This window comes from Argiope bruennichi, chromosome 5 (assembly GCF_947563725.1).
Source record: "Argiope bruennichi chromosome 5, qqArgBrue1.1, whole genome shotgun sequence".
NCBI lineage: Eukaryota > Metazoa > Arthropoda > Arachnida > Araneae > Araneidae > Argiope > Argiope bruennichi.
In genome coordinates this window covers 77,308,834-77,326,267 of record NC_079155.1, presented here as the reverse complement: position 1 = coordinate 77,326,267, position 17,434 = coordinate 77,308,834, and the positions used below count along the sequence as shown (strand labels likewise).

General features: G+C 28.4%; 1 protein-coding gene across 2 annotated transcripts; it reads right to left on the bottom strand.

Moving 5' to 3' along the window:
- Positions 1 to 6: 6 nt before the first annotated feature.
- On the bottom strand, positions 7 to 16,391 carry LOC129969538 (uncharacterized). Of its 2 annotated transcripts, XM_056084149.1 has the most exons (3): positions 16,319 to 16,337; positions 5,600 to 5,757; positions 7 to 469 (listed from the first exon to the last, which is right to left on the bottom strand). In XM_056084149.1, exons 1-3 carry the CDS (start codon positions 16,320 to 16,322, stop codon positions 254 to 256), a joined length of 378 nt encoding a protein of 125 aa, XP_055940124.1. In that variant the 5' UTR covers positions 16,323 to 16,337; the 3' UTR covers positions 7 to 253. The 2 variants fall into 2 exon arrangements, with proteins under 2 accessions (XP_055940124.1, XP_055940123.1); XM_056084148.1 differs by lacking the exons at positions 7 to 469; positions 5,600 to 5,757 and adding an exon at positions 8,530 to 9,765 and having other exon boundaries at positions 16,319 to 16,391.
- Between the last annotated feature and the right edge of the window lie 1,043 nt (positions 16,392 to 17,434).

Sequence of the window (17,434 nt, the reverse complement as noted above, 5' to 3'; positions counted from 1 at the left end):
CAGAGATTAAAATGGCAGTATTTTATTTGTAACATGAACAGCATATTCAAGCACATGAAAAGCAAATAACTTATCGATGAATGCAGCAAAAAGCAGTCAACTTATGAAAGCTAATTCTTCATTGCAATGAATGATTTGATGATATCCTTTGAATGAATTTTATAAATTAATTGAAGCTCTTGTTGAGAATACTGTAGCAGTTTGTATGATTTCCTTATGATGCATTTATGCTATGTAATTATTAATGAGAGGATTAACCACTGGCATAGGTGGATAACTTGGATATTGCACTGGTAATACACCATATCGATATCCAAACAAGTAACCACAACAGTCTACCCAGCCATAAAGACAGCATCTGTTGATTGCAGGGGGCCGTCTCATTACTCCACTTTGATTTGCATCTTCTTGCCCCGATGTCAACAATAGAATGCTTAAAAGAAGTATAGCACACAGTAGAGTCTTCATTCTATTAAAAAAAAAGTGATTATACTCCCAGAATTGATTTTATATTGCATTAATTTCAAAGCTGCATTTTTCTTCTCAAATGTGAAATTACTCTAATTTTTCTAATATATAGTCACTAGAAATTTATTTAGACAAAAGGATACAAACCTATAATGCAAGGTAGAACCTACAAGTGTCTGTCTCAAGAACTCTTTCTAATAAAAAATTTTTGAAGTCCATTTCTTGGGCACTTATTTTCAACTTTTAAAATTTAGTAATTTTTCAAAATGTTTAATTAAACAACAAAAATTAATCCAAGCTTTGGGTTTTTTACTCATTTCAATAGCTTCTAAAATAACTATCATTTAGAAATATTGATATTTAAGTAGAATCTTAAAGAGAAAACAACTGTTTAATGACACGAATTTAATACCATAAAATTTTTGTTTTTTTGAAAAATTTACAAAAATGATTTAAAAAATAATCTGTTATAATGCTCTCTGTTATTATTAAATGTAAACATTTTTTTTCTGCTATCCTTCGCATTCTTTACTTGTTTGTTTTTACCACTTTTTAAAGGTATAGTAAAAGTACAGCTTTCTTAGAGTATGACTTCCTAGCAAAGTTTTTATTCCCTCTTTCATCATATGGCAAGTACTCTTTTAATATACGCACACTGTAATGCAATATTTATTTTACTATTTATTACAATATTTTAATTACTATGTGGTGTTTCATGTAATGTTTACAAATTTTTAAATTATTCTAATCAGTATATAAGGTTATGAATTTCTGCTTTTATCAAAGAGAAAGGGCCTAGGGAGAAAAAAGATGGTACAGTGTGCTGCGCTTTTTTAGTCGGACAAGCAAGCACTGAAAACAAGTAAATAATACCATGGGTCATGACAATGAAAAGAATAACATGAAGATACTATTTTTGCTCTGGCAATGATGGGGAGGGAAAAAGAAATATTGATGATGCCTTGTGGTTCAAAATATTGATTCATAAAATGGGGGGGGGGGACTAATTAGTTAGCTAGTTTGGCTACTGACTGAGAGGTCAAATGGTATGGGAGAGAACAAAGGAAATGTTTGGAGCAGACTGCAGCAAAAAACTCTTTTATTAAGTTTACAGAATTACAAATACTTGAAAATATTTGCATCTCATGCAACATTGTGTATATTACCTAATCTGTGCTAATAATAGAAAAGAATGTGTGTATGTTAGTTCTATACAAGACAGAACATTTGAGTTGGAGCCATCAAAATTGGCACAGGTATATCTTAGAAGGTGAAAATGTGCACCTTAAAGTAATTTTTTTTTTTTGAAATTTTTTGATTTTAATGAAAAATTAAGTGGATGTTTTGACATTTTTCTATGTTACTTCTAAAAAGCCAATTTTTACACCATTTTAAAATTGTCAATTTAGTGAACCTATTTTGTTGTTTTGCTAATTATTCCAGAATTCGACAGTTTTTACTTTTTCATATATAAAGTATACAGAAAGAAAATATCACCATCAAAAAATATAAATTTGAGATTTTGACAAATTTCTACATTTCACACCTTCTTGAATCTGATAAATATATATTTGGAATTATTTCTGTCTGTCTGTGAACATGATAATTTAAAAATGTTGTGAACTAAGATGATAAAATTGAGTATATCGTTCTTTAAACCAAATTTGTAAAAGAATCTAATCAGAGAAAGGCTTTCTATTCAGCCTTCTGAGTACATATGAATATGATAATTACAAAATATAAAGAGCTATATAGACAAAATTTGATGTATAGATTTTTCATTTAAATGAATAATATTATTTACTATATTACATTATTTTTTACTATATTACAAAGTACACAATTGTCATGCATATAACTTTGAAAATAGAAATTTGAGCATTCGTGGTGTTGCTTCGCTTCATGTCCAATATTTTATGCCGGAGGATGGGGATAACACCTTTATTAGATAGTTTGTGGTAAAACTTTGAAGAGATGGCTCCCATTAGTTAAAAATTTTTATTATTACATGATTTTTTGGTCATGAATTTCTGTGCCCTGAAATTCAAACTATTTTTATTGTATCATCGAATATTTGATCCTAATATATTCTTCCATTGTTAAAACATAAAGAAATATTTTGTTCAAAATCTAAATAGTTTAATTCAGGAATAAGATTGAGAAGCTTCTGTGTCATCAGTATAGTAAAATTAGAAGATAGATTTACCAGAACGTTACGTTTTTAATAACATTATCACATTATTTGACTCCTTTAGAATGGTTCATGTGCATATTAAAAAAAATGATGTGAAGCTATTGAGAAAATACAGCTGTAATATATATGATAATGTTGATGCTTAAAAATAGTTTATTTCGGATCCTCCAGCATGAAGTTATGTCTAAAAAATTTTACTGAAATTTAATGTAACCAGTATTCCTGACAAACCAGCTGGTCAACAGAAAGTTATATATGAACAATTAATTTGCAATCAACTATAATCAATATTTTTGGCGAACTACCTGGTCGCCTTAAGCAATTAGTATTAAATAATTGTGTTAAAAAATGACATATATACAATTTTGAGAAGGCGTTAGAGTAGCAATTCAATATTAGATGAGGAAAAATCGATCATTATGCTGTTGTGTACTGAAACTAATATTTCTAAAGATGAATGATATTATTAAAAATACTTGGTATATATGTGCTTTCATTTTTTTTAATGTTGCATTTATTTTAGTCATCATTACACAATTTTTATCTAAAGCATTTTAAATTTGTGTTGCTCAATTCACATTCATTTGAAACATTATGAATTTCATTCTTGACTTGAATGGTTAATATATTTGGCTTAAAATTTAAAAAATTAATTTTAAGAAAATGAGGTAAAACTCTAATAATCATAATGAATGTTGATTATTGGCAATGATTTTGTGAAAATATAATATAAGATGGTCTTTAAAATATGCATTTATAATTGGTTTTATAAAACATAAAACCTTTTTTAAAAACTATTTTTCTATAGAAATTAATTATTGCATTTTGAGTATTGTATTAAATATAAGGGAATGAAAATTCAGTTTGATTTAACTGTATATTCTCAATTGCAATTTATAATAATACATCCGAAAATTATAAAACAATAGTTTGTTCCGAATTTCGTAAAACCAGTTATGACACTTCTGTGGATTTCAGCATTTTCGGAATCGAATTTTATCATTCTTGAGATCAAATAAATTTCTTTTATCTAGGAATCCTACAATATTTTTAATATCGCAAGCATTTTTTGTATAAATTTAATAATTTTATTGTTCAATTTATCATACTTATTTTACTTCTCAGAATTTATGTTTGGCACTATTCATTATGTTATGAGACACGGCATGTTATTTGTTCCATTTTTGTTTGATATCTTTAAAATATTCCAGTTGCAGTTATACGAAATTAAATAAATTCATTTCCACTAAATCAGAAATTTTAAACTTTGAAAAAACTATTATAGTTTTTTCCCCCCCTAGCTTATGTAAATTGCAAAAGAAAATTCTTGATCAGATTTTCGAATGCAAGTGCGACACAGGTAATAAATATGAAATATAGGTAATCAGGGAATTTATTGAGATCAATTTAATGATAATAAAGATTTAAGAATGTTTTAATTTACTTTCTGCATTACTATAACATATATAATGAGTAAATGTTGTTTAGTGATAGAAAAATGCCGATTCAAAAAGTGAAACATGGAAAAGAATGTTATTTAGAAGTCAGGACAAGCAGTTAATTCATTTGCAATGAAATTAATATGCACTACAAAACCCTTAGTGCTTTTTTCCTTTCAATTTTTTTTTCGCATATTTCCAAAATATTGAGTTTAATATCATCGTATAACGAAGTAATCGAAAAGGGAAGTTTAGTTTCGTCATATTATATATTTTGCATTTCTTCTCTTTGATTGATTTTATCTAAAGCTTGATACAAATTAACGATTAAATAGTAAGGTCACATATCAAATTTCACTTAACTAGCTTCTTATATTTTTGACTTGATGTGTTCACAGGCGCAGTCTGCTTGCTGATAGATTTGACATAAAAATTTTACACAGATCTATAATGGTGTAAAAATCACTTATTAATTTTATTTTTTGTGTTTTCTTATTTTCACATTCGAATAGACAGATCGACAGATTATCAGTTAATTTGTTGATTTGGTACAAAGTTTGACACAAATCAACAATTTTAGTCATACAACTGTATAACTAATTTCATTTGCTTGCCCTTGCAACTTACAATTATTTTGTTTATCAGACTTTAGAAAGACTACACGCTGTCGGATTTCACCCAGAATTTGATAAAAATTCATCTGGTTTCCTTCTAATTTTGTAGTATGAAGATAACATTTCATTCGTTTAGTTCATTCCATTTTCAGGTAATTGTGTTCACAAACAAATCAATCTAATTCCAAAAAATATTAATAATAATTTTTTTCGGATTCAGGAAGATCAAAAAGTAGAAATTCATCAAAATCTCAATATTTGAAAATTACACTTTGGGTACTTCATATATGATAAAGTAAATAGTATATTGAACAAATAATTATAATAATGTTTCACTTTTTGTGAAAAAAATAATGAAACGATATTAATAGCAAAACTATATCAGAAAGCTAATTTTATAAAACTTATATTATAAAATTTTTTATTGTTGGTTATTTTAATATCAAAAAACATTGCAAATAAATTTTTTCCAAAATTTTAAATGCATTGATTTTTGAATTTTTTTTAAAGCTTGAAAGTAAACAAATATAAAAAATTAATTCAATATAAAATACTTAGGCTATAAATGAAAATTATATTAATTTTTAGTCCAAATTATAATTAACTAATAACATTAATTGTTTTTAATTTATTAAAAAGTACCAATATTAAGGAATTTTTAGGAATTAATCTTATTTTTTTGAATATTATTAATTGAATTTACTACTTGTTCTAGAAATACGTATAAAATTTTTTAGAAAATTAAAAAATATCAATTACTGAAACTTTTAATTGAATATGAACGATATACAAATATAAACATATCCACATTTTGCTCACCAACCAAAATTCAGCCTCTATTGACAAACACAAAATTCAAGAAGCAATGCGAAAGTCTTACTTACATTTCGTTCTTGTGAATTTCCGCTGACGATATCTTCCGAAACTTTAATTTTGCCACCTTTTATATATAAGCTCTCTGCAGAAGGCAACGACCTGAGATGGACTCGGTTGCTGTTTGAGATTCTGGGCATCCCCTCCCCGAACTTCACCTTTCCTTGACCTTGGAAAACAAAACGAAAGTTCAAACCAACTGTTGGACACTCTCGGTGTACGCCTGTTATGTAATCCCTGTCGGAAGATGTTGAACTAGCTAGATACCCATCTAACCAGACCTTAATTGCCATGGTAACCGATGATTTTGATGATGTATGCGTCTGTGAATGAATTTCTTTAGGAAAGGATGGCGTGTGATGATCATTTGATGGTCATCGTTTTGTTGACGGGAGGGGAATCATTTATTTCTGTTTTCATACATATTCATTAAATTCAAGGGGTAACGATGGAAATATCTTTTCATTTGTAATTGAATGTTTTTAAACACTTTTAATTAACTTGATTTGTTTCGTGTTTGTAAAATTGAAACTTGGTATTAAATTTTTCTTTCACTTCTATCTGACATTCTAAAGTTCTGAAATTTTGTATACCAGGGCCAGATTAATCTCTTTAGGAGTCTTTAGGCACTGTATGTTTCAGAGGATCGTTTTGCTCCTTTCAAAACCAAAAAAATTTTTTTGTTTTGATTTAATATTTATGCAAGCAATTTTTAAGAAACAAACATTATGACAAATTGAAATAATAAAATATTTCATTATGAGCAGTGGCGGATTTCGGGAATTTGCCCCAGGCACCAGCCCTTGAAGTCCATCTTTAAATAATTGAACAATTTAATTTCACATTTTTAACTTAATCAGCATGTTAATGATTTATTTTAGCATAATTTTTTTATTTTTATTTTAGCAATTTTTTGAAAAAAAAAGTATTTTTTTATATGTTTATAGTAGAGAAAATTACTTAAATGGTAAAAAATTCGTGACAAATTAATTATAATTATTAATTAATAATTTCATTGCTTATAAACTGAAGACTTTAATTAATATGTTGGATTATATGAAATTAATTAACTTCAAACGAATATAATATTATTATTAAATGAATCAGTTATTATTTTAAAGACCTTTCAAGTGGAATATATTAACACCAGTTGAATGAATAGTTAATATTTCAATAATTATTTTTTTTTTACTATTAATAACCAGTGGTAAATGGTCTCCCCAAAACTTTCTCGTATACTCTCAAATAGAGGTGTTATCTCAAAGAATGCCTTGCATGGCATTGGCGTACAATAATTACGAAATATTAACCTTTGGCGTGAATTTAGAATTTTTATTGAATCTATCGTGTCAACCGTAGTGAGTTTTTGGCGATTAATTTCTGTCATGCGGTTAATAGTATCCAAAAATCGAATTTGTATTTGAGACGCGCATTTACCAACCGATTGAAATAAAAATTTGTCCCAAAACTACACTTGTATTCACAAACTGTCATACCAAATTTGACATATTTATGCTGTTGTGTTTTTTAGTTATCGCGTTTACATATTTCTGATAGTACAGACTGACAGACGGTCATCACCTTGTCCGATTTTTCTCAAGTTTTGATAAATGTTTATATTATAGATATTAAATCTGTGTACCGAATCTTATCTAGCTTTTCCGTTTTGTTATTTTCGTGTTAAATTATATTCGAATAGCCAGATAGATAGACTTACTCTGAATGGATTTTGCTCAAAATTTGATAGAAATCTGCAGATTTGGTGTAAGGACTGTATGCCAAATTTCAACTGTCTAGATCAGAGCGTTTTTAAGTTATCTATGTCGCAAACAGACAGACATTTTCCAGAATTATGTTTTTCGAACTCGTAGAGGTCTAAAATATAGAGATTCGTCAAACTCTTAAGTTCGTTTTTTTTTTTTTTTACAATTACAATATTTTCTTTATACTACGTACTACAAAGAGAAAGTAAAAATGAATGTGTGTCTTATTTTGTGCGTTTGGTGGCGCTCTAAGTGCCATATTATTTAACTTAGAGCTATCAAACTTAGCACATTGTTTCTGTTCATATTTATTTCTTGATGTTTTTTTCCTTGTTGATGATCAAGATATGTTGACTCAGCTTATTTTTTCATAATAATTAGGTTTCAGTTTAAAGTTTCAAGAAAATTTTTGATTTAACAAATTTTTTCAAATTTTTTTTTTTTTTATCCCCATTTATGGTTTAATTTTAAAATTAAGCGATGGTAGTTTTTTTAAATTTATCCAATTTTAAATACTGCTGCTCTTTGTAGTGATATATTTGGATGCATAAAGATATAAACAGAGAATAAAAGAATATATAACATCGATGTAAGGCTTCTAATATATTATGAATTATTTGTCTCTCAAAATACAAAGCTTAAAAATATTACCTTAACGTTAGTACCTTCATTAAATATTCCAATTTTACTAAGAGAGCTTATCATAATGTCACTCTATACCAAAATGCCGTATTTTAAATTTGACAAAATATTAAATAGTACAAAAAAGTTGTATACGCTTGTTAAAATAAAATAGTTTTATGTGAGTAGTGTATGCTTTTATCAAAAAATATTATCTGCTGCTAGGGAAATCCAGCTATTACATTAAAATTTCGTATGTTTTGCTGTTAATTTTTGACACATTTTGATATAGTTGTAAATATTTCAAGGATCAACGATTTAATTAAGTACAATGCTTACTAATTTAATTTATACTTTGTAAAATAAATATAACTAGAGCTTTCTTTATTTTTTATATTTTCAATAAGTCAAATGTTCTAAGAAAAGATGCCAGTTGAGATTAAGAAATAAAAATTCGCAGAACACTCGAGAGGAATTGAGTATTAAAAAAATGAGATCAAAATAATTCATGGAATTGCTTTTTAATTTTCTTTATTTATGACATCAAATAGCGCGAACTATTTTTTTTACCATTTATACAATAAAATAATTAACTCTTTGCACTCGGATATCTCCTCTCAGGCACCATTCAAGGTGGTACATCATTTTGATGTTTTGTTTATATATTTTGAATATATTTAGAGTGGTGAGAAAATATAGATTAATTTTTTCGGAAAATTCAACTTAAAACAATTACATACACTTATTTTTTGGAGCAATAAACAAATCCTTGTATTAGATGAATAATTATGTATCGAATTACTTTTCCGAGTGCATAGGGCAAAAAAATAAAAATGAGTTCTCATGAAAATATTTCTTGTGATTTTTCGGCTTCTCAAAGTATCGAAAATGTTCGTAATAACAATCTCAAAATATCCAATAAGTTGAAAGGAATCAACTTAGTAAATTTTCATCAGTTTCATTTTTTCTCCTCTTCTGAAAACTTTAACAAATCTTTAGTAATCCAGCCTAATGTTCTCGCATTAGTTCCTTCTTTATTCGAATTTGAGTCATAAGATTCATGGCCTGATGCCAAAGATGGCGGAATAAACAATTTTTTGGTCGAACCAAAGTAGCTGGAATCTATTTTCGAAGGATTAATATTCGCTCCCAGTGCCAAATGGAACGGTTTATCGGTGTCCGGATAATTTTCTGAAGTTGGCCAATTATTTGCAAATGCATCTGCCGATTCATCTACTTCATCTGTGGAATTCTTCACCATGCTGTCAGCTTCCACATAACCTTCGAATTCTTGAGCAGCCTGGAAGTAATTAGTTGTAGTAGTAGATTCAGACGATTTTGAAGCTTGGGAATTCCATGAAAGGCAGCAGAGAGCAATATTGTCTTTGCAGGTTTCGGGACATGGTAAGATGCTTTTGTCTTGTACTATATATGCGATGTGAGTTGGCAGTACTGGATAGTTCAGACCTGGTGTTGTAGATTTGGAGCCCCTTCTTGCTTCGGCACAACACTTGAAAAAGTAGAAACAACAATGATAGTTTTGATCTTGATTGTTTGTGAAACACGTCGAACAAAAGTAAGAACTGCTGAAGTCGTACGGATCGTCTTCTAAACAAATGGACGAAGTGATGAGAATTGAAGTAAGAAATAATGAAAGAATTGACTTGTTCATTTCTATTTAACTTGTTTCTTAATATATGTTAGGAGCAACTTTTCTTTTAAAAAAACATTGGCAGAAAACTTCTGATTTCCTTATTTTCACCAGCTAAAAGGCTTCATTTTTATATAACATCCTGTAATAACAATATTGTGTATTAAAAAAACAAAAGTACATAAAATAGAAAAAGATTTCATAACTGATTAACTTAAATTTTTTGATCAGTATTATGAAACACAAAATATTTTTGATTTAAATTGAATTTCCGTGTTTTAAATTAATCATTCTAACGTATTTATATGTATATTTAATGAGCCTTTTTGGCAATTAGCTGTTTCCCATTATATCAATAGTATTAATTTACTTGCTCTATCAACTTTGATGAATCAAGTCTTATTACAGTTTTATTTTAAAGATTTTTTAATTTATAGTTTTAATTTAAATTATATTTGTTTAAATCTATTTGAAAGTTTTTATTTAGTTTTTTTTTTATATCACATAGGTCAATGCATTATGCAAAATAATTATGCACAATAAACATACATCTCTTGAAAAGGAAGGGTGTAAATGTGTACGTGTGTGGGGAATCGTAGGTTATAGAATGTATTTAGTGATCATGAGCTTTCATATGAAATATAACTTGTTGAATTCGGAACGGTGATCTAGGCCGGCAGACAGCTGTATTTTTTCCCCACGGACAATGCTCAGTAAATTGGCGTTTTTTAGATTTTTCTCATAAAATAAAGACTGGTGAGGATCAGATGACCATTGATGTAAGTGCCCAAAACTTTTATATGGATTAAAAATTAGCGGAATTACTTTAAATTAAAAAAAAATTAAGCTTTCTACTTAAATATTTCATTTCAAGATCGTTTAATAATGTTCTAGAGTCTGTAACTGTTTCCGTTTAAAATGTTCGACAAAGTTCGCCAATTTGAAAATTCGTTACTTTATTACTGAAATATTAATATCACTAAGATTTACAACTTGGATTGTTTCATAATAATTTTTTGTTCTGGAATAGCAGTTACTATTTCAAGATTGTAATAAAAAATATATATGTTAATATAGTAATAACACTAAAAGAAATTATTATAAATGTCAGCCTACAATAAAACAATTGTAGAATAAAGCCTGGCAGTAAAAACTGTTATGAAGTATTGTGATTCTATAAATGGATTTTCAGTTATTTTCTTGAATATTTTATAAAGTTAAAAAAATATTAAAATCATTGAGCTAGATGGATAAAAGCTGTTATATAGACTTTTCATCACGTTTTCAGATTTTTGTCAAATTTTGAACGAATCCATTCAGAGGAAATCTGTCTAATCGGTTGTTCAGGTACAGGTGAACACGATAACTACAAAACAAAAAGACCTAGATGGATGAAATTTGGTACAAGATTTATCATCTAATGTTTAGATCTGTATGAAATCTGATACCAAATCCATAAAGAATAATTCGATCGTTTGTCCATTTGCACTTTCGAGTGTGTATGAGCTCTATAAACCAAAAACACAAGGAATGATTTAAATAAATGAAATTTGGTATGTGATCTTGTGACTACAATTATAGTTCGGTGTCATATTTGAATTCAATCGGTTGAAAAAAAAAAGCCGTCCTTTTCTATCTTATAATTACGAAGCACGAAACATGCTATTCAACATAACTCATGTGGGAGATCAGGAAAGGAACACTAATATTTGCGGATTGCCCTGACCTTCGAGAGTTTGCCATCTTTGTTCCTATACTATTTCATCCCCATTATACTATGTTTAGAAGATGCAGAAGAAGATTAGGACAGAAAAGAAGGCGTTAGATTGTTTAAATGCATGAGAAAGTTGGAAGAGAACATTCTCGCGGATTCCATTTCATAAATGTTTTACATTCGTTCTTAAGATAGAATCTAATAAAAGAAGATAACAGAAATAATTCAATTTTATTACATGTCAAAGAAAAATTCTAAAGTTTTTTAGAAATTTATTGGAAAAGTAAAATACGAATCTACTTATCTCAATAAAAGTTTATTAAAGAGCGACTAAGAGATGGTGAATAAAGTATTTGATTCTTGCTAGGGGAAAAAAAAAAAAAAAAGAAAAAAAAAAGTTAAGTGTACGTTATTTCATAATTTGTTCTGTCTAAATATAAAAATTTCGAATTCAGTACAATAAACCGTTATTTTTAAAGTTAGATTTGAATTTTTAATCTGATAAAATAGTGTTTTGAGCTTTGTCCATTTACCTTCATATTATTATAAAACCATTCTTTTAATTATATAGTAACGTACAAAAAATTAATAATGAAATATCGATGCAACGAATATGTATAAAATAAACACAGCAACTAAAGCAGTGAAAAATATCATTATAGTATAATACATATAAAGTATATCATATAATGAATTCTTCGTTTACGTTTAAGTATATTTAAATAATATAAAATTTATTTAAAGCCTAATAAAAATTACAAGCAAGTAAATCTAGTATCATTGAAATGCTAATTTTTTTAACTTTTAAAGGGGTGTAAAAAGGATTTTTATGCAATAATATTTAGAACTTATCGAAGAAAAATGTTAGAATTGCGATTGATTTTCAATTAAATATCGAATCAAAATTTTTTAAAATTTCTTTTTAGGGAGGATCTACTTGGAAGAAATAATTCCTTGCGAAATTTAATTGCAACGGTCTCTCTTACAGCGCATTTTGAATGATTTTTGCATAAAATATGTCGCAGTTTATAAATAGCATCGAAGTTACAGTATTATCATATGAAAATAAATAAATAACCAGCAGGAATAATCTCCCTAAACTTTCTCGCATATTCTCTAATAAAGACATTATCCTATCTACCCACTTAAAATTTTAGGCTTTGTGTCAGGTTGCGGATTCCTTGCTTGGCGTTAGTAAACAATAATTACTAAATAATGATCTCTTACGTGTGAATTATCATTCTTACGGCATTTAGCGTGTGATCCTTGTTGATTTTTTTGCCATGCAGTTCATAATATTAGAAAATCGAATTTGTGTCTTAGATGCGTTTTTTTTCTCTATCGATTGAAACCAAAATTTCACATAGAAGAACAAATGGGGTCACAAAATCATAGACCAAATTTGATATATTTAAGTCATTGTATTTTTGAGTAATTACATTTTGAGTAATTACATTTACATTACGGAGAGAAAGTCAACCCATTGACGAATTTGGTCCTGAATTTGATAGATATCTACACTTTAGACATTTATTTCAATGCAACAAATTTTATTTATGTAGCTCTCGCCGTTTTGTAGTTATTATGTTAACTTATATTCGGACGAGCCGGGATAGCCTGGTTGATAGGGCGATGGATTCGCGTCCCTTGGGTTGAGGGTTCGAACCGCGCCGGTCGAAGACTCCCCGTGTGTGTGGTGGCTGGCGCACGTATAAATCTGTCGTCGTCACAAAGTCCTCCATGTCGAGAGTAATACCACTGGGGGTATTGGATCAGGGGTGATCGTTCTCTGTTTCAGGTCTAAATTACGATCCGTGGAGTGAATGAAATGCATAAATGAAGTCCGCCCGTAAAAAGGGTTGTGACGTGTGTGTAGCTAAGTCGTACTCTTGGCCCTAGATGTCGCTACTGTAAAAACAAGAGACGCACCTTTGGCTTAAAATCACTGACTTTTAAAGTCAGTGGACTTGTCTATGACAAGTGCCATTAGAAACAACAACAACACATTCGGACAGGCAAACTTCCTATGAATGGATTTTGCTCAAAATGTGATAGAAATCGATAAATTTCGTTCAAAGATCATATATTAAACTTCATTCATCTAAATCAAAGCAATTTTGAGTTATCTTTGTCACAAACAAATAGAAAGACATAATGCCAAAAAAAAAAAAATGTTTTTTGACCTGAGGGAGATCTGAAACGTGGAAATCACGAGTTCAAATTTTTTGTCGATTTCAGTGCTTTCTGTATATTTCATATATGAGAAAGTAAAACGTTTATTATATTACAGCAGAAAGTTAAGAGGGAATCTTCATGAGAAGGAAGTTTGATTTCATTTTATGTTTATTTTAATTTATAAACCAGTTTTTGTTAGATTCCAATATTTTTGAGAAAACATTGGAGTTGGGACTGAGCTAAAAACGGAGTTGCTTTGGCTAATTCAAAATATGTGGCAGTTTAACACTGATATGCATTATAATATTGAGCCGAATATATTTGAAGTCAGTAACGTTCAAAGGAATCACGATGCTGAATTCTAGTATGCATTAAAATAAGACACTTACATCCAACGTATAGTAAAGGTTTCGTGAAAGAATTTTTTTTTGAAGCTAACTTTTCTTAAATTAAATCAAAATGGTATTAAAGGAAAAAAAAAGAGAAAGACAGAGAGAGAGAGAGAGAGAAATAAAAATTTTTTACTGTACATCGTTCACTTACAAGTAATAAATTTGATAAATCTGAAATATTTCCCATACAAAATGATACTTTTACAATTCTATGACATTTGGTCATTTTTATAAATGATAAATTCTAGAAAATTAAGAATTTCTGAAAATAAATGAAACTTAAAAACAAATAATTAATTAATTTATTTTTTCATTGGCTTTTGTTTTTAATCTTTTTGCGTGCGCATTAAAATATTTCATTTTCATACAAATCATAAAATTAACAATTAAATATCATTAGTCAAGGTGACCATACTCTTCTTGTAAAATGATTTGGGAAGAAATATTTCGAAAAATATTTTTAAAAAATATTAAATACACTTAATTTAAAAAAAATATTTACCACGTTAATTAATTAGAATAGAAAATGGAAGAATAGAGTTTTAAAAATCGGCACAATTTCATCTAATCTGAAAGCACAGCGCGAAAAATTCGACTTATCTTTATGATTAAGATGAATGTGTATGGATTGCTTGTATGATGGTACATTGCCCTCTACATGTTAAACCATTTTACCTAACGTGCTAAACGTGGCACATATATACTTTGAAGGGTGGGCATGTGCACTTAGAAACGATTTGGTTTTTTGAAATTTTAATTAAAATTTAAGCAAAATTCCGCTACAAACTCCGAAAATATTTCAGTATAAAAATGTTTTACATCATTTTAAAATTTAAAAAATGCCCTTTCGATCAAGTGTTAGCCATATACATTTTTTTTCTATACTTAAACAATTAAAAAAATATGTTTAGCATATTTTCCAACAAGAATTCTGAACGAATATTAAGCTTATCAAGTACAACAATGCAAATTTACAAGAATTGAATACTAAAGTTATTGATAAAAGATACTATTTAAATAGTTGATATCTTTTCGTTTTTGTTCTACAGTACAAATTGCTATTCTGTCCGTAACACAAATCATTACTTTGCAAAGCAGATTTCAGTAAAGCAAAGGAATGTATTTACCTTAGTAAAAAAAAAATCTGTAGAAGAAACCACTACATTTAAAATTTTATATTTTTCTAATTTCAGATTTACATTTTTCTTAGTTTAGAAATTCGATTACCTTGCTAAAAAACTAGAAATATCCAAGTGTATTTTACGAATTATCAGAAAGCTGTCAGGAAATAAGCGAAATGAATAGTAAAATTTTGTAAGGCTCTCAAAATAATATATATATTACAATTTGAAATATTTTATTGAAGGAGTCATTATGGTATGAATAGTAAAATATTTTATTAGAAATTTTAGCGACCTTTAATCCCGGCGAACTGGTCGTCAAAAGCAGCTAGTTTTTAATAAGATAAAGTTCATCAGAAATGTAAAAGTTTTAACCTTTCTCTCTCCCAACCATTTTTTGTCTTTTATATAAATCTTGTGAGAGAAATAAAAAAAAATCATTGTTAATTAAAAAAGATTCTGATTATTCTATTTTAAAGAATGAATTTGTTAATTTATAATAATATGTGTTTTAAATTAAAAGCATTTGTGCAATTAAAGTTAGACTGTATTATTAGCAAAGCAGATTAAGCCTTTCCTTGCTATTTTGAGAAAAAAAAAAAAAAATTGAAATTATTCGATTCTTTAAATTTAAGCAATTTTTCTCTCCCCCCCCCCCTTTCTTTTCGAAGAATAGTATTAACACCAATTTTTAAATCATCTTCTGAATGTCTGTATAAGCACATTAACTGTGTAATTTTTGTACCTTGTACATTTCGGTAATTATTTTGCATCTGAGTAATAACAATAAAAAAATATCCAAAAGTGAAACTGACGAAAGTTGTGTTATTGCTTTCAAAAAAACAATTTCCAACTATGCCTGACCTAAGAAATCCCCAGGGCTCCACGAGAATCGTAATTAAATGCAAGAATTTTATTATGACGCAAATATCGCGCAATATACAAGAACTGTTTTTGCTAGCAAGACCAAAATTCCTTTCTTGAGGATATCCGAATTCTAAGTTCGTCACAAACATGATAAATCTGAAGACCAAAGATGTTTTTTTATGTTGTTATCGAAAGAAATCAACTTCGAATTGTGGTCTTACTACTCCAACATAGAACGTGAGAATTCTGAATCACACGAGTGACAGTTCACTGACCTAAGAAGAACAACGAATTTCGTTCTCGCAGAGAACTAAAACGAAAAACAAAAAAGCTAAATGTAGAATCGTTCTGATAAGAATCCTGTTCTTGCTCCTCGCAGGTGTAAAATTTATAAACCTCGATTAAGAAACAAACATGAATACTCACCCATTCACTGACTGCATTTGACCTAGAGGTTTCTTTGGGCACGAAACAGAAATCACCGCCTCGTATTGTGTCGGGTTCTTTGCCAAAGATGGCCCCAGAACCGGATTTTACTGGGCGCGGAATTTTCTTTTAGCTTTTTTACTTATTTATTTTTCTTCCCCTTTTGCTATATGATGGAAATGTTTTTGCTTTTTACCCCGCATTTTGTCCCTTTTTTATTTTTTATTTTGCTTCTCTTTTTCATCTTTCGTGTTTCGGTAATAGGGTTATAAGTTCTGAATAGCTGTTTTGTTTATATACAATGAAAACTGTGAACGCTTCCGTATTGCTCATTTATTTTCATTGTATAGTTCCGAATTTTTTTTTTTTTTTTAATGGCGTTATTACGGATGAACTAATAGTGAATTTAATTTATCCATCTATATATCTACCTAAAAAATTATGCTGCAAAAATGAACTTTTTAAGCGTTCGAAGTTACAAAATTTGAAATTTTTATATTCTTATACTTGCTAGCAAATTCTTTCAGAACTAATTAATGATTGCTTTAAAAAAATATTTTGTTAATGTTTTTATTTGCTTTACTTCGCACTCTTTTCAAATATTCAAAACAGTAAAAGTTTTTAACTAGCAATAGTTGTCTCCTTCCTTAGTCCGATAACTCCGTAAAATGAAAATTATTATTAACAAAATAATCATAGAAGAATAATTTGAATTTCTTCATCTTATATTGTGGGAAGCAAAATACTTATAAAAATAATAAAATAAATAAATAATATTTAAAATAAAAAGATTTGGCCAAAAAATTTTCAGAAAAGAGAATTAAAATTCATGGCAATAGAAAATGTAGATGCAATTTAAAGAATTTGTTCCTTGGGAAATAAAAGAATTTGTTTCCTTGGAAAATAATTCCTGGTTAATTTTTTTTTCTATGAGAATGTATGAGATAATTTTCTATGAGAATGTATGAGATAATTTTTCTATGAGAATTTATGGGGAAGAATTGCATTTCCACATTAATATGATGTATCATTGCTTCGAAAGCCTTTAATATTCTTATTGTAAACCAGCGGGTGTGGTCTGTTCAAAATCTTCTCGCAGACTCTCTAATGAAAGAA